Genomic DNA, 18,559 nt, shown 5'->3' on the forward strand with positions numbered 1-18,559 from the left:
TCACTACAGGTAGCCCATTTCAGCAGTACTATACATTAAAGTGATACTACTACAAAAATGTAGGAAGAATAAAGTACTCTCCTACATAGAAAATAGCCAAAGATTTTTAAAAACCTATTATAATGTTTGAATTATATTTTGTTCATAAATGTACAACCCCCTTTGGTAAAACTTCACATTTTACTCAGCAACATAAGTAACAACTTTATAAAACATCCACAGAGTGCAATAGGTATGGAAATTATGTATCACTGAAATTTTAAAAAGTAGTATTTATAACACATGTTCATGTATACTAGTCCAATTTTGATATATATGTTGGCAATAGGGCATAGAAGAAACCAGAAGCCATTATTTTCAAATACTACACAGAGACAATTTTTATACTGGAAGGATCCCTTAAGTCATCCAGCTGAATGTCCTTATGTTACTGATGAGGATACTGTGCTCTGGAGCAATTAAGTGACTAACTAAGGTCACTCATCTAGTTGATACGGGTGCCAAGATTAAAAGCAAAGATAGGCTGGGCATGGTGGTATGGTAGAAATATTCAACTTTGTCATCTTTAACCATTAAAAAGAATATTTTTGATATTTAAAAAGAGTATTTTCCCCTAAGAATAAGTAGATTAAAATTTCTGTGTATAATAAATTATGAACAAAATGGAGTTTATTCCAGGAATGCAAACATTTAAAAACTACCGCCGGGCGCAGTGGCTCACGCCTGTAATCCCAGCACTTTGGGTGGCTGAGGCGGGTGGATCACGAGGTCAGGAGTTCAAGACCAGCCTGGCCAAGATGGTGAAACCCCGTCTCTACTAAAACTACAAAAATTAGCCAGGTGCAGTGGCAGGCGCCTATAATCCCAGCTACTTGGGAGGCTGAGGCAGGAGAATCACTTAAACCTGGATGGCAGAGGTTGCAGTGAGCCAAGGTTGCGCCACTGCACTCCAGCCTGGGCGACAGAGTTGAGACTCTGTCTCAAAAAAAAGAAAACAACAACAACAACAACAACAAAAACTATCAAGATAACTTACCTACATTACAGAATAAAAAAGAAAAATCATATGACAGTTTCAACAGATGCAGAAAAGGCATTTGACAAAATTCAACATCCATTCAGTATAAAAACTCTCAACAAATTGGGAATGGAAGAAAATTCCCTCATTCTGATAAAAGGTGTCTAAGAAAAACTGAGAGTTCCTATCACATTTAATGGTGAAATACCTCATGCTTCTCCTTAGGTCAGACACTAAACCAGGATGTCCGCTTTCACTACTTCCATCTGCCTTTGTACTAGAAGCCAGTGCAAAAGTCAAGAAAGCAAAATAAAAGGCATACAAATTGGGAAAAAAGTAAAATTGTCATTCACGGATGACATCATTATTTACATACAAAATCCTAGGGAATCTACAGAAAAGTTTCAAGATCTAATGAATGAATTTAGCAAAGGCACAGGACACAAGATCAACATACGAAAAGCAATTGTATTTCTATGAGCAACAAACAACAGGAAAATAAAAAAATTTAAATAACATTTATAATAGCATCAAAAAGGAATCAAATATTTAGGATAAATTTAACCAAACAACAGGCAGGACCTCTACAATGAAAACCACTCAATAGTGCAGAGAAACAAACTAAAGAAGACATAAATAGAGTTTGATATCATGTTCATGCATTGGAAAACTCAACATTGTTAAGTGTCAATTCTCTGTAAACTGATTTATAGATTCAATGCCATCTTAACTGAAATCCTAGTGTGCATTTTGTAGAAATAACAAGTTGATTCTAAAATTTATATGAAAATATGAAGGATCTAGAATGGCCAAACTTTCTTTAAAAACAAGAACAAAATTAGACAACTTACAACATCTAATTTCCAAACTTATTTTTATAAAAGCCACAGTAATCTAGACAGGGTACTGATAAAAGACTACATGAAAGATCAGTGGAACACAATGCAGTCTAGAAAGACCCATAAATATAGAAAAAGTGCTCATCATCATTAATTGCCAGAAAAATGCAAATTAAACCTACAATGAGATACTACTTCATATTCACTTAGAATGACTAACACTACAAAGACTGGCAATATCAAATATTAGAGAGGATATAGAACTGGAATTCTCATACACTGCTGGTAAGAATGAAACATAGTACAACTACTTTGCAAAACAGTTGGGCAGTTTCTTACAAAATTAAACAAACATTACCCTTTGCCCACAAATTGTATGCCTACATATTTACCCAGGAGAAATGAAAACATATCCAAGGACTTTTATAGGAATGTTCAAAGCAGCTTTATTCATAATAGCCAAATGCATACAGCTCAAAAGATTAAACAGCAGGTGAATGGTTAAACAAATTACAGTACACCCTTACAATGAAATACTAATCAGAAATTAAGAAGTAGTGAACTACTGAATTATGCAACAACATGGAAGAATTTCAGAGACATGAGAGTACATACTACATGATTCCAAAGCTACATTTACATGCTAAAAGTCACAACAGTGGTGGTCTTGCAGTGAGTGAAGGGGAGGGACTGACTGAAAAAAAGGCATGACAAAACTTTCTAAGGTGGCGGAAATATTCTAAACAATGATCTGGGTGGTGATGACACAGGTGTAAATATTTGGATTTTGTTTTGTTTTTTAAGACAGGGTTTCACTCTGTCACCCAGGTCAGAGTGCAGTGGCACGACCATGGCTCACTGCAGCCTTGATCCCCCCAGGCTCAAGCAATCCTCTCACCTCAGCCTCCTGAGTACCTGGGACTATAGGCACACACCACCACACCTGGCTAATTTTTGTATTTTTTTGTAGAGATGGAGTTTTGCCATGTTGCCCAGGCTGGTGTCGAACTCCAGGCCTCAAGTAATCCACCTACCTCGGCCTCCCAAAGGATTGGGACTACTGATGTGAGGTGTATTTGTCACTATTCATCTAACTGCATACACATTATCTGTGCACTTACTGTATATAAATTATACCTCAATAAAAAGTTTATTTACTTCTTTATATTAAATGTCTATTAATAAGCTGGGCGCAGTGGCTCACACCTGTAATCCTAGCACTTTGGGAGGCCATGGCGGGTAGATCACTTGGGGCCAGAAGTTTGAGACCAGCCTGGCCAACATGGCAAAACCCTGTTTCTACTAAAAATATTTTTAAAAATTAGCCCGGGCGTGGTGGCGCATGTCTGTAATCCCAGCTACTCAGGTGGCTGAGACATGACAACCTCTAGAACCCTGGAGGCTGAGGTTACAGTGAGCCATGATTGTGCCATTGCACTCCAGCCTGGGTGAAAAAGTGAGACTCTGTCTCAAAAATAAATAAATAAATATTAATAAAGCAAACGGACTACAGTTGGTGGGAAAGGGCTTAAATCACCCCAGAGTACTCAAGAAGTGCTCCTATTCATGAGAAGCACAGATAGAAAAACTAAATTTCCTCCTAAAACATACAACTGTGTGTCTAGTGTTATGATTTCATCTTAAATGATAAAATCTCATTCAATTAATTCCCCTTAAAAACTCAAACATTCATTCTCCATTTCCTAATTGAAAGAACTAAATGTTGATAAAGGCCTATGTTTTAAATGGCTATTTATTTTCACTCCAAAGGCACATCTACTGTTCCTACTATTATTGCTACAGATATTCCAAAAAGTGACTAGGTGGAAAGAAGGGATTAAAAAATACCACCACGGGAAAAAAATATTTAACTTATGACCTAAATAATTTTAGTCATTTAATATCTTAAAATATTTCTTATGACTTAAAAGAGAAAGTAGTCTCTTTACCATATATACAAAGAAAATACCGTATTTGGAATCCAATAGACTTGGATCCAGAATACATAAAGAACTGCTACAACTGATGATAAATAAATAACCTGACCTTAAAAATGGTACAAAACTTTTAAACAGATGTTCATAAAAGAAGATATACAAATGGCCAATAAGCAAATGAAAAAATGCTCAACATCATTAGTTGTTAGAGGAATGTGAACTAAAACTACAATAAGATACTACTTCATATTCTTTTAGAATGGCTAACACTACAGACTAGCAAAATATTCCCAAAAGAAAAATTACTGCTGCTGTTATGGCATGAATTATTTCAGTCATTTAGTAATACATTAAAAGACATTTCATGACATAAAAGAGAAAGCATAAAATCTGGAGAGATAGAAAGTAGATTAGTGTTTGCTTAGGGGTAGGGGAATGGAAGGGATAGGGGAACAATAGCTAAAGGGTATGGAGTTTCTTTTGGAGGTGATGAAAATATTCCAAAATTAACTGTGGTGACAGATGCACTTACCTGTGACTACACTAAAAGCCACTGAATTGTACACATAAAATGGGTGAATTTTAAGATATGTGAATTATATCTCAATAATGTTATTTTTAATAATGCTGTTATTAAGATTTTGATTGGGATTAAATTGGGATCTATAGATTTGGAGAAAACATGTATGTTTATAATATTGATTCTTTCAATACATGAACATTATATAATGCTCCAATTATTTGGGTCTTCTTTAGTTTCTCTCAATAATGTTTTATAGAATTCCATGCAGAAGTACTGTACATATTTTATTAGAGTCATTCCTCGATATTTACTATTACTGATGCTATTTATATGGTATATTTTAAAGAAGACAAAGCATTGAATTTTTTTATTGTGGGGAAGAAGAACAGAGCATGGTGTACATATAAAATAATCAAAATTTCAAAATAAATCACTATACATGGTCTAACATGATTTTTTCTGATTTTAAATTTTATTTACAGAAAAGTCATACAAATATATAAAAATTATATTTAATCACTCATTTAACAAATCACATTCATGAAAAAGAATAAAAATACATAAACTTGGCTGGGTGCAGTGGCTCACACCTGTAATCCCAGCACTTTGGGAGGCCAACGGGGGTAGACTGCTTGAGGTCAGGAGTTTAAGATCAGCTGGTCAACACGGTGAAACCCCATCTCTACTGAAAATACAAAAATTCGCTGGGTGTGGTGATGCACACTTGTAGTCCCGGCTACTTAGGTGGCTGAGACACGAGAATCACTTGAACCCGGAGGTGGAGGTTGCAGTGAGCCAAGATCGCACCACTGCACTCCAGCCTGGGCGACAGAGCGAGACTCTGTGTCTCAAAAAAAACCCATCAACCTACAAATGTCCTGAAAATTCCATGACAAGTAAATGCTTCCTAATTTGTATTTGCTATGTTCCTTAGCTTACAGTGAAAACAGAAGTACTGTTTTAGTCTCCATATTTCCTCAATATATGTATTTATTAGCAAAATGCTTTCATAGCAAAGAAATTTTATTTAATGATGGCCAATTTTACATCTAAAGCTGGTAACATTCAAAGTGTTAAAAAAAATCCATCATATTGGTGTTACAAACACTTCATTATTTTTTCAACTAACTATATTAATTAGTTCCCTGAAAGCAGATTGTAGAGTTTTACAATCACAAAATAATTATTCATTTTCTACTAAAATGAAATAAAGATATAAATCACATTTGGCCTTAAAATTAATTTATGTGAGTACTTAATGTTTCTGGATCTGTTTTCTCATCTGTAAAAGAAGGTTAGATGAAAACATCTAGTCTCAACTAGTTTTAAAACTCTGTTAATTTTATAATTAGAAAACAGCAAAACCATATGGTCATACCATACTTTAAGCCAAAAACGTTTGATAAATTAGATGTATACAAGCTAAAGGACTCAGTAATTATTAGTTCACATAAAAGGTCTCTGCTTTCACTCCAGAATTAGCAGCCTCCAAAAATTTTTCAAAAACATATTTGATATTTATTGAAAATGAAAATTCATCATGTTTCTGACATAAGATACAGGGATATAGGATTATGTCTACTAAGAACCATAGTTATCTCACTGATATTATGATAAAAAGCATAGTATATATGAAACCATTTAGTTCTTAGGCAATTCATAATTCTAAGATATTTCAGACGTTTTGAAAGTATTCAAATAAACAATATAGTTATAAATAGGTCCACTTTTTTTTTAGTGGAACAATGTGAAAGACTGGACTTTATCTCAAGGAGGCTTCAGAAACTATGTAATCCAAAACCATGTAGCTATAGTTAACTATCATATATTGATGAAAGTCAGTATTTGATATAAAAATGTTACCTGATCAATTATAGAATTTAGCTTGGTAAGTAATAGAAATCCTCGACCATGGACAAGGTACTGTCCAAGGGTTGCCATGTGCGTCTCCTCCTCTTCTTCCTCCCTGGCCTCCACCCTCTGGACCACTGCATTGCAAAGCCGGTTGACATCGGTCAGAAATTCACGTGCCAGTGAGTTACTGTCGGTGCTCATGACCGAGCTATAAAATAAGTATTACAAAAAAAAGATTAGGAAAACAAATACAAATTTACTTTTAAAACTATGTGTTTTTGTTGTTTGTTTCTAACTGAGGATTGGCTTAAAATTACTGGAAATTGGTACTTAACCCTATAATATTTTCAGGCATAGTTCTGACCTAGTCAGGTGCTTCTTAAATAATTCCTTCCATGGCAGAAATGAGTCCCAGGCTTGAAATACCTGAGCATAGCTGAGAATAGGTAAGTAACAGCACCTGGATGGAAGACATTTTCTCTTTTTAAGGGAGAAGACTTTCTTTCTTAAATACAATAAAAATAAACCCATTACTTATAAAATGTTCTTGCTTTATATATTTTATAATAAATTGGTATTTTAAAAATATAACCCATTTTTCACTTGATAGAGCCCACAATCACTGACCCATCCTCCCCAAACACCAAAGTTCAGTTAATAAAAAGGATTTCCAATCAGGTGAATAAAAACTGAAAAATTCTAACAGCTAAAGTTACGCCACTTCACTTCTTATGACATATTTAAATCAAATAAAGGGTAATGTGACATTCTAAGATTAAGGGAAATAAGGTACAGCAAACAGAATGGGGGAACATAAATACAGAGGAAAATGTACAAATTTCCAGAAGGGAAAAACCATGAACAACGAAATCCCCAAGGAGTTTCAAAAGAGTTTCATCTCTGGGCTAAAAGTAATTTTGAGGTATCCAGTAACCTTTAAAAGATGTTTAACGTAGAGATGTTAAGTTAAATAAGACATGTATTGCCTCACCTCCCTTCACCCGCTTCAGGGGGAAGCCCTCCCCACAGTCCCTGCTGAGAGGGCAGTGCACATATGACTATGCCTCTTGCCAAGAGGCACAGTCAGGCTCTGGGCCCCAGTTCAGCTACAATCCATGCTCATCACAAGATGTGACTCGTATAGTGTGGGTTGCAAAGAGGAACTGGACTAATCAGGTTTTCTTTCTCTCTCTTGGGAATTTAAACTAAAGGGATATAGTTGATGTGCTGAAAGGTCACACAGAGATGGGGCTGTGGTAGTCATTATGAGGTAGCTGAGGGTCAGAAGAAGCCAACCAGGTAAAAATGAACCAACGGGATACAAAGATAAACATGAAAGGGAAATACCAGAGAAATTCCTAATACTACCTTAGTTCCTGTTCATTCTGGGACCTCACAGTTTAATTCTTTGATTCCCATCAGAATTCTAGGTATTACAGTAACTCTCTTTTAGTATAACAAACATCAATATTTTTAATATTTTTGAATATTAGAAAGGAGAAAAATATAAAGTACATCTCTCATTCTAAAATGCGGCAATAACCTCTATTATATATTAATATTGGTTCTTTATATGCTTTCAGAAAGTAAAATTATTAAATAAATCCAATAACCTAATTTATATTCAGTTCATATTTATCCAACTTTAATATATTTCATTGAATCTGTTCATAATTTTAGGATACATAATTACTTAGTACACCACTAAAAAAGAATTAAACTATGACACAATGCTTCTTATCACATAAAATTTCCCTACAATATCACCTTCTGGGCCATCAAGACCATTCATGCCACAGCACTTAAGAGTACTGCAGTATTGTTTCTGGGATTTTCCTTCAAAGCTACTAACGTCATTCTATAAATTTATATGCTGGTGCTTTCTTGATCTTACTGGATGGTATCAGCAGAAAGTTTCAGAAAACAACCAGGAAAACATTTAAAAACTCAACAGGCATAGTACCAGCAATGCACAGAAGTCTGCTGAAGCACTGACAATGTGAAAGTCTATGATCAAGTGCACTCATGTGCAGGCCAGGTCAACTACTTCACAAGTGCTTATAAGACACTATCCATTGCAAGATACACTGCAACTTTAGAAACATTAAAAATGTGAAAAACTGAAAAATTATGGGAATAATTAAGTCTATCTTCTAGAAATTAAGATAATGGAAATCAATATAAATTTTTAGATATAAAAGTTAATGCCATATCAGTAAAAGGCATTATAATCTCAACAGAAATGTATGTTTTTTCCTGATTTAAAAATGTATCTAAAATATATACATGTTTATATGAATAGGTTAGTGTATATACATGATTACTTGCTTTTATTTCATTTAGATATATTGAAAAACATTTTACATGAGCTCTCACTCTTTAATAGCTGTATGGCATACTGCTACATGTAAATATTACATATATAACATTATATTATAGTTTACTATGTAGCCAATCTCTTATTTTTGAATAGATTGTTTCTAGCTTTTTATTATCATAAACAAAGCTACAATTAACACCCTTATACTACTTGCCCCTTTATCTTATTACTTCCTTGAAGTAGAAATTGCCATTATTTCATAAGGTAGGTTTTACATATTTCTTGTTAGGTTTACTCCAAGGCGCTTTATATTTTTGCCATTATTATGAATGGGATTTTGTTTTCCATAATGTATTCTAGGATTTAAAACTGGTATATAGTAGGCACATAGGAAGTGGATTTCTTTTGATATAATAATCATATATCTAAACTTCTGAGCTTTTTTATTATTTTGTTTTGAATTTCCCAGATATAATACTCTATAATCTACAAATAACAAAAATTCTGAATTATCTTATCCAATATTCATACAATTTCCATTATTCTATCTAATTGTATCAGTTTGCACTAACAGAACAACATCAGTTGTGGTGATGGGGACACTTTTGCTTTGTACATTAGGAAGTATTCACCTCTTCCTAACAGAAATATTGAATTTAATTGAATGACTTTCAGTCATTTTTAATGTCAACTGAAGAGATGATTGCACGGTATTTTCTTTAAATTTTTTCTAATATTTAAAGTACCCAGAAACAAAGAATATATAACATGAGGTTATAGCTAACAACCAGATATAAATAGTATACTGTATATATCCTTTTGTAACTTTGCTTTTTCCTCTTAATGTTCATTCCATTAAACCATCATGCAATATACCATTGTATGAATAAACCACAAACTATACATCCATCTCTACTAAGAAAAGTTTAGCTGTTTTAACTTGGGGTTTCACGAATGTCACATAATTATGTAGTTTCAAGCCTTCAAAATCATGTTGATGGTTAATATTTATTACATTATATACTTACCAGTCTTTCACCACTGCTGTGACATTTACAGTCTATATCATTTGGACTCATAAACTAGATGAAACAAATATTCTTAGAACAAAGCTTCACCTACAAAAAAAAAGACAAACATATTAATCACAATAGTAAACCACAAATAATTTTAACAAAGTTGTGACATAATCAGTGGCCAGTCTTCATACATGATGTATGAAACCACCAACGAAATTTTTAGATCTTAGGAGCACTCTAAAAAAATGCCTACTTCAAGAATTCCTCTTGAGAGGGAATCTTGGAACATAGTGATCTGAAAAAGCAACTCAATAATAGCTCTCTACTTTTCCTCTTCCAGTTCTTAACTTAAAACCTCCAGGTAAATCACAAGTTAACTGCAAAGGAGAATTAGACCAGTCTTCTTAACACTAGAATCTAGGAGGCAGTGGAATATCTAAATACTACCAAGACAAAAAGGTTTTCAACTCAGAGTTCCTAGGTACAGCCATTACTTTCCTGTTAGGATGAAAGGTATTTGAGGATACATAAGAACATAGACAATACCAAAGCCAAACATTGATTTATTAATCATCATCAAATTTCATATCTTTATTGAAGTTTTTAAATGAATTAATCTTTTGAGTAGAATATAATGAAGGTTATTTCTAGAAGACTAAAGGATAAATTTCTATTTCTGGGATAGCAACAGGATATTTCTCTTTAGTTACCTGCTCTCCCCTTCTCTACAGTGCTTACCAGGAAGAAGCATGAAGAATGTTTCCTTATCATAGTTATGCGGCAAACATGAAGATATTTTGAATTACAAGTTTTAAAATCAGATTGATTTTTTAAATTGTTTTTATTTAAAAAAAAATGAGATGGGGTCTCGCTGTGTTGCCCAGGCTAGTCTTGGACTCCTGAGCTCAAGTGATCTGCCCACCTCGGCCTCCCAAAGTACTGGGATTACAGGCGTGAGCTGCTGTACCTGGCCCAGGAGTGATCTTTAATTACTTCAAAATGCTCAAATCTGGAAAACTGTCTTAAGTTTCTTTCAGCTTGCCAACCAGTTCTTGTACCACACATTATTCTAGGCACTTGAAGATAAACCAGGCAGAAAACAGCTGTGTTAGACAATGCAGGGCTTTGTGTGAATTAGGAAAAAACATCCCTTCCTGATGTGTGCAGCTCCACACAGCAGAGCACACAGCTATCAAAGCACAGGGTATATTTCAGTCTCACCCCCTCATTCCTCTGGCAGAGCACCAGAAAGCAGTATATCAACGGCTCAACCAAGTGGAACAGCCCTGGAATAGAGTCCTAACACACCTTCCATACCTGTTCCTGCTGCCTCCTGAGCTAATCAATATGATGCAATTTTTTTTTTTTTTTTTTTTTTTGAGAGGAGTTTCACTCTTTCGCCCAGGCTTGAGTGCAGTGGCGTGATCTCGGGTCACTGCAACAACCTCTGCCGCCTGGGTTCAAGCGATTTTCCTGCCTCGGCCTCCCGAGTAGCTGGGATTACAGGCGCCCACCATTATGCCCGGCTAATTTTTGTATTTTTAATGGGGGGGGGGGGGGGTTTCGCCACATTGGCCAGGCTGGTCTCAAACTCCTGACTTCAGGTGATCCACCTGCCTCGGCCTCCCAAAGTGCTAGGATTACAAATGTGAGCCACCGTGCCCAGCCCATGCAGATATTTTTAACTTTAAAATTATGGAAGGGGAAAAAATAAAATAAAATTATGGAAGGGAAATTATGGATCAAACTGTGAGCCTAAAGATGGTATTATATTAGTTGCTCTGACTACTACCACCCTCCAGCTTGGACTACCACAAGGTAGAGCCATCTATCTTGCAATGCTAAGATGATTCCAGCTAACTCAACGTGGCCGTAAGAAGTGAAAGCTGGCAGCTGGTCAGCTAGATCTGTCTGTTTCTCTTATCGAGGGACGTTTTCTAGGCCAAGCTGAGGGATTTCTCTAATGCTCTTAAACTGGCATGGCTTCTTTATCGCTGTAGTTTCAAAGCCTCACTTGAATATCTATGCAGTTTCATTTTATCCAAGATCATAATTCTAACCACCAGCACAGTCACATGTGTCCTCCTTGAGTCTGCCAGCACTCTTTATACACACCTGTATTCTAATTTTTATCATCCTGTATCATTCTAGGTGTCCAGAAGGTCTGGAAGTATAGATACATTTTTAATAATGATGCCCTTAGCCCATTATATATTTGCCTCTGTTTCCAAACTACATAGACACACCCTGTAGTTACTTATCTATGACTGTTTCACCCTCTAGGTCACAAGTTACTTAAGGCCAGGGACGCTGTCTTATTACTTTTTACCTTTTATAGCTATAATGCCCAATTTTAAATCTAACTTTATTACTATAATTTCAATTTCTAATACAACAATTGTTATAATGTCATAACAAAGAAAACTTGCCTCAACGATATTCGTAGAATTTTTATATCCTTAGCATTTACCGTAAATGAAAAACATAGTAACAAATGCCTATAATCATATAAATGACCTTCTCAGAAAAATAATGTTTCACTTTTTCTCATATAGTGACTGGTAAAATGTAAAATATGAACAAGCAAAAACAAAACATACATACACAAACACTGATTTAATGTATTAGCTACATCTCACTTTATGTCATCAGAAGTTTCATCAATATGCCATTTAATTCAACAAATGTTATTGAACATTTACTGTATGTGAGCTACTAATTTATGCACTGAGTTTAGAGCAGAATCAAAATCCTTACCATCATGTATTATAGTGAGGTAGAGACAGATGAAAAGCAAACATACACTATAATGTCAGGTCATGTTAATTCGATGAAAAAGTAAAACAAAGTAAGGGTATAGAGTGATAGGAATGCTGTTTCAGATAGGATGGACAAGGAAGGTCTGAAGCAGTAATATTTGAGCAAAAACTTGAATGGAATAAGTAAATGGACCATGTGGGTATCTGGGAAATGTGTGTTCCAAGCCACTGAGATAAATGTATGCTGGATGCACTGGATATTGAGTGCAAGAGGAAAAGAGGTAAAAAATAATTGCAAAGAAAAAGTGAGAAAAGTCAACCCATTCTTCCTTCTCAGGAACTAAAGTAAGCATGGAAAGAGGAAATAGAAGTGTTCCCCTGAAACCATTTCTCCCCAAGAATGCAAGTCCCTCCCAATGCCCACCCAAAAAAGACTATAAGGTTTTTTAGCCTGTGTGAAGAATAGTACTGTTTACTGATAGGTAAGACTGACATAAGAACAGTTGCGAGGGAAAATAACGTTCAGTTTTAGCTATGTTAGGTGTGATAGGTTTCTTAGAAATTAAGTAATCAAGTAGGCAGCTGAAGATCAAAACAGGCAGGGAAGCTGGAACTAGTGAATCAATTTGGGAATCATCAGGATATCATCAATAAATTTTTAAAGCCATGGGACTAGACAGATGAAATAACCCAGAGCAGTGCTGTTCACCGGAGCTTTCTGAGACGATGAGCCTGTTCTATAATTTCTGCCACACAATATAGCAGACAAAAGCCACATGTGGCTAGGGGCTACTATAATGAACAGTGGGGACCTACAGAATGAGTGTAAGGGAGCAGAGAAGAGGTTTTACGACTGAGCCCTGGGCTTAGCATGGCTGAGTCAATGGAGAGGGTAAGTATCCAACACAGGAGAGTGAGAAGGAACAGCAAGTGAGGCAGGAGAAAAATCAGGTGAGTGGTATCTCCCAGAAACCAGGTGAAGAAAGCTTGAAACAGAAAAGAGTAACCAATGCTATCAAAAATTCTGAGAGAAAGCTGGCGGGTGCAGTGGCTCAAGCCTGTAATCAGAGCACTTTGGGAGGGTGAGGTAGGCTAATCACTTGAGGCCAGGAGTTCAAGACCAGCCTAGGCAACATGGCGAAATCCCATCTCTACTAAAAATACAAAAAATAGCCGGCATGGTGGTGCACACCTGTAATCCTAGCTACTTGGGAGGATGAGGTATGAGAACTGCTTGAACCTGAAAGGGGGAGGTTGCAGTGAGCTGAGATTGAGCCACCGCATACCAGCCTGGGTAAGAGTGAGACCCTGTTTCAAAAAAAAAAAAAAAAAAAAAGAATTCTGAGACGTTAAGTAAGATGAAGACTGGGAATTGACTGCTGGATTTAGCAACATGGAAGTTACTGACAATCTTTTCAAAGAATGGTCTTGGTGGGGTGGAAAAGAGTGGTGAGGAAATGAAGGCAAGCAATTTAGACAGCTCTTTTGAGAAGTTCTGCCACAAAGCATGCAAGGGAACGGGTGATGGCTTGAGGGGGATATGAGATAAGTGAGGTTAAAAAAAAACCTGATTAATATTATAGCTTGTTTCTAAGTTGAAACATAGTATGTTTCTCTAACAGAGAAAGGAAAATAGATGAAAAACTAGAATGAGAAGAGATAATTCTAGGAACAATGAGTAGGCAAAACGAAGAAGACCAACATACAAGTGGAAGGAACAGTGGCAGTTCATCTAATTGAATAAGAAGAATGTCAGAGAATATGAGTATAGATGTAGGAAGATTAGTATATTTGGCAATAGGAGGACCAAGAATTTTTTTCAGGTGCTTCTATTTTCTTGGTGCAATAAACAGCAAGACTGCCAGCTGAGAGTGAGAAGTGGGAAGGAGGTGTTAAACTGATGAGTGTAACAGGGTCAAAAAACAGCAGCCCATAAGAGACTTCCTGCCAGGCTGCCAATGAGTAACTAAATCAAGATTGAGTTCCACTGTTCAATAACTATACCCATACTATAATCCAACTCTCCTTCATGTCCCCAAGTATAGAATGGTAGACTGTCAAATACTCCATGGGAATCTAGATATATTACAGCTGCAGCATTCTCCTAATCTGTAAATGTAGAATCTATAGGTAGAAACTGGGTTATCTGAAATGAATTCTTAGAAAGCCCACATAGCCTTTATTGCTCATCTTTTCTTTAAGTATAATATTTGAAAATCTTTAAAAATGATCTCTAGAGTCTTTTGTGGAAGTAACATCAAGTTTACAAAAATCTATGGAATCTACATTCTTTTTAATTTTAGAACATTATTCCTCCACAGGCTTCTACAAGTTTTCACATTTCACCATAATTACTCAAAGATTATTAGTTGAGCAATGACATTAACAAATGTTCTCAGAATCTGACCGTGAGCTGTGAATTCATTTTAGAGCATCCAGAGTTCTGATACAATCTCCTCCCCAATCTTGGGCTTCAATTTTCTCCTCTTATTTTTCTCACTTGTACCCTTCTTAGTCTGTGTGTAGATCATTCTCCATGTCAGAGAAGAGAAGAAAGCTAAGAAATTTCATTTGTTCTCTGTATCTGATTATTGGGTTCATTTGTTGGTAAGAATCTATTATTTATTTGTCATATTCATTCTCTCTCTCTCCCCCTACTGCCCTATCCCCCACCCCCGCACCCTTTCTTTCTTTTTGTAGAGACAGGGTCTCACCATGTTGTCCAGGCTGGTCTCGAACTCCTGGGCTCAAGTGAACCTCCCGCATTGACTTCCCAAAGTGTTGGGATTACAGGCGTGAGCCACTGCACCTGGCCTCATTTTCGTTCTCTACATATAAAATGTAAAAGGTCAGCCCAACTTTTTCAAAATCTTAGCTCATTATTCTACCAGGACTGTGTTCCTATTCTATAGGTTTTATATGTGCGGGTGTGTGTATGTGTGCATATATATATATATATGCATATATATATATATACATACAATTTTTTTTTTTTTTGAGACAGAATCTCGCTTTGTCGCCCAGGATGGAGTGCAGTGGCATAATCTCAGCTCACTGCAACCTCCACCTCCCGGGCTCAAGTTGGCCAGGCTGATCTCAAACTCCTGACCTCAGGTAATCCACCCACCTCCACCCTTCCAAAGTGCTGGGATTACAGGCGTGATCCACTGTACCCGACCATTTGGTTTCATATCCTTCTTTCTTGTGCACATTATTTAAAAATCAGTTCATGCTGGGCATGGTGGCTCATGCATGTAATCTCAGCACTTTGGGAGGCCAAGGTGGGTGGATCACCTGAGATTGGGAGTTCGAGACCAGCCTGGCCAACACGGAGAACCCCCCCCCCCCGCCCCCATCTCTACTAAAAATACAAAAATTAGCCGTGTGCGGTGGCACCGCCTATAGTCCCAGTAACTCGGGAGGCTAAGGCAGGAGAATCGCTTGAACCTGGGAGAGAAGGTTGCAGTGAACTGAGATCGCGCCACTGCACACCAGCCTGGGCGACAGAGCGAGACTCTGTCTCAAAAAATAAAATAAAATGAAATAAAATAAAATAAAATAATAAATAAATAAAATAAATCATCAGTTCATGTGGCCACTTTCCCTCTCCCTTTCCTTCACATATTATTTCCAGTTGTTCAGTAGAGATACTGCCTATTACCACCTTATAACCACTTTCCCTTCAAGAGACTATCTCTGGCATCTTACCTACCTTTTCTTCGAATTTTAGGAACTCTGTACTCCAATTCTCTATATTCTGGCTTTGTTCCATATTCCTCTTCCTGCTTATTAGTCTGCCAGCTATCATTTACAAAACAACCACTTTGTATCAGACACTAAGACCATAAAGTAATTCCAGTCTCTGCCCTCAAGAAGATTACATTACGGTGGCAAAGGCAAATCAATATATAGGGTACTATGTACTGCTAAGGGGCACTTAACCCAATTTGAGTGGCCAGGGAAGCTTCATGAAGAATAAATTGAAGTTGTACAGGTAAAGGGAGAAAAGAAGGGAAGAAAAGCATTAGAGATGGAAACAGCAGCTCAAGTTAAGTCACTGAGGAAATTACAGTAAGTTTGGTATCACAACTACAAAATGAGAAACAGGAAAAGTAAGGATGGAGGGAGTGGCTGGCAAAGACCAGATGGTGAAAGGCTTTTGTACACTATGCTAAGAACCTTGGGCTTTAATCTATTGGCTAGTGAGTCTTATCAGAATCACCTATAGAGTTTGTCTAGGCCCCATGATCAGAGAACCTAATCTGCTAAACCCACAGCAAGACCTAAACATCGGTATTTTTAACAAGCTTCATAAGTGATTCTAATGAACAGTCAGGGCTGAGACTCACTGCTACAGGTGACAGGAAGCCCATGAATTATTTTGAACATGTGAGTGGCATGGTCAATCTTGAACACATAGGTCATTCTAGTGGCAATGTGGAAGACACATTTTATGGAGAAAACTCTAGCTGCATGAAAACCAATTTGGAGACTGGCGTAATACTCCAAGCAAATGGTAAGGATATTTTTTTCTAAAGCAACAGCAGAAGAATATAATTTTATTAAATATCCAAGAGTTAAAAGGAGCACGATTTTGGTGATTAATTGGATGGAGAAGTGAATGGTAAGGGAGGGATCAGGACAACTCTCTGAATACTGGCTTGGTTAACTGGATAAATGGTACTGTCACCTGCAAAGAACACACAAGTAGAACTGAGGCACGTGTGCAGAGTCTGCTGTCAGGGCAAAACCACTCCACACCAGGTGAGCCGAGTCCTCTGTCTATTAGGCCAGTGACTAACTTCTTTACAGTGACTACTGAGACTAAATCCACCATGCCTTTCATTCCAATTTCAGCAATGCTCAAAATGTATACCTTCTCAACAACTATCCTTAACTCCATCTCATGGTTTCCAATACCAGACCGAATAAGGAAATAGCAAGTATAGACTCTCCTGAGAAGGCAGGATTAGAAAAGAAAAACAGAAAATAGAGAGGAGCTGGAGAAGGAGGCATAGGTCAAGGAATATTTTTTTTCAAGTATTTGTTTTTTTAAAAGAATTGGAAGAACCGTATTTTTAGGCTATAAGAAATAAGAGGTGGTGCGGCGTGGCCATCCATCTCCTATCAGCTCTGATTGTGTGTACTTCTTCCCAGCATCACTGGCACCATGTTGGTAGCTTAAAATCATCATGGTGAGAGTATTTACATCATGGAAATGGGCAAATGTTATGCATTAGGGTCTTTTTTGTTTCTTTCTCCAGGAGAGCCACTTTACTAGCATACCACTGCAGCCAGCACAAGGGAAGATACTGAAGACAGGGGCAAGAGAACAAATGAATGAAGGACAAAATTCATGGAGAAAATAAGTGTGGATTGGATCAAGGGCATAGGTAAAGAGGTTAGGCTGGGGCGGGGAAGCAGGAGGGGACACATCATCCTCTGAGGCTGAGGGAAAGGAGGTAAGGAGAGTTGCAGATATAGAAAACAGGTGGAAGGCCAGAAACTGAGGGAGCTCAAGAATGACTGGCTCAATTTTTTCATTCAAGTAATAGGCAAAGTTGTCTGCTTAAAGAAGAGAGTCTAGAGATTGGGGGCTAAACGCTAAGTAATTTAGAATAATTATTGGAAGAATAGTCAAATGGGGGAAAGTAGTGATGACAGACAAAAGAATTTACTGGTTGGCTACTAGCTTAGCAGAGGTGGAAAACCATGAATTTCTGGTGGTATGGATTTTTTCAGATATTTCAGATTCACCAGCAGGATTCAGCTGCTTGGGTCTAATAGTAGACAATGCAGACTGTTATCACTGATCTGGAAATGGGAGTTTTGGTGGGTGGAGGCAGCAGAAGCATAAGTGAAGGGGACCCAAGGGTATGGGTGGAAGAACAGTCCTTATGGCCAAAAATGAGACACAGACTGGGTAGGAAAAAGAAAGAGGCCAGGAAAATAAATGTTGACGGACAAGCAGAAAATCCAGGCAATCAAGGAAGTGTGGATCTCTACGAGACTGAAGAGTACACAATGTGGGAATGAAGATGTCAGAATTTTTAGATTTCTGAAACAAGCGGTCCCAGATGACAACATCCACAGTGTGGCTCTGCAAGCAGATGTCTAAAGTGAAGTGAAAGTTAAGGTCCTTGCAGTTAAGTAACCATGAAGCTAGTATTTTTGGACAACAGATCATTGTAAGTTCTTAAAATGAAAGCCCTATAATGACAGAGATTTTGTCTGTTGTATTCACTGCTAAATCTCTAGCATCTAGAACAGAACACAGCTAACAGCAGGCA

At 36.9% G+C, this 18,559-nt stretch overlaps 1 protein-coding gene across 2 annotated transcripts in view; it reads right to left on the reverse strand.

Moving 5' to 3' along the window:
• The window catches only part of LYST (lysosomal trafficking regulator), a 222,488-nt gene that overhangs the window by 162,796 nt on the left and 41,133 nt on the right, over positions 1-18,559 (reverse strand). For both annotated transcript variants that reach the window (XM_031001211.3, XM_055372561.2), the window contains exons 2-3: positions 9,520-9,609; positions 6,181-6,379 (exon numbers count right to left, since the gene is read on the reverse strand). In XM_031001211.3, the coding sequence (XP_030857071.3) occupies positions 6,181-6,372 (192 nt within the window). In that variant the 5' untranslated portion in view covers positions 6,373-6,379; positions 9,520-9,609. The remainder of the gene's footprint in view (positions 1-6,180; positions 6,380-9,519; positions 9,610-18,559) is intronic.

Source organism: Gorilla gorilla, chromosome 1 (assembly GCF_029281585.2).
Source record: "Gorilla gorilla gorilla isolate KB3781 chromosome 1, NHGRI_mGorGor1-v2.1_pri, whole genome shotgun sequence".
Lineage (NCBI taxonomy): Eukaryota > Metazoa > Chordata > Mammalia > Primates > Hominidae > Gorilla > Gorilla gorilla.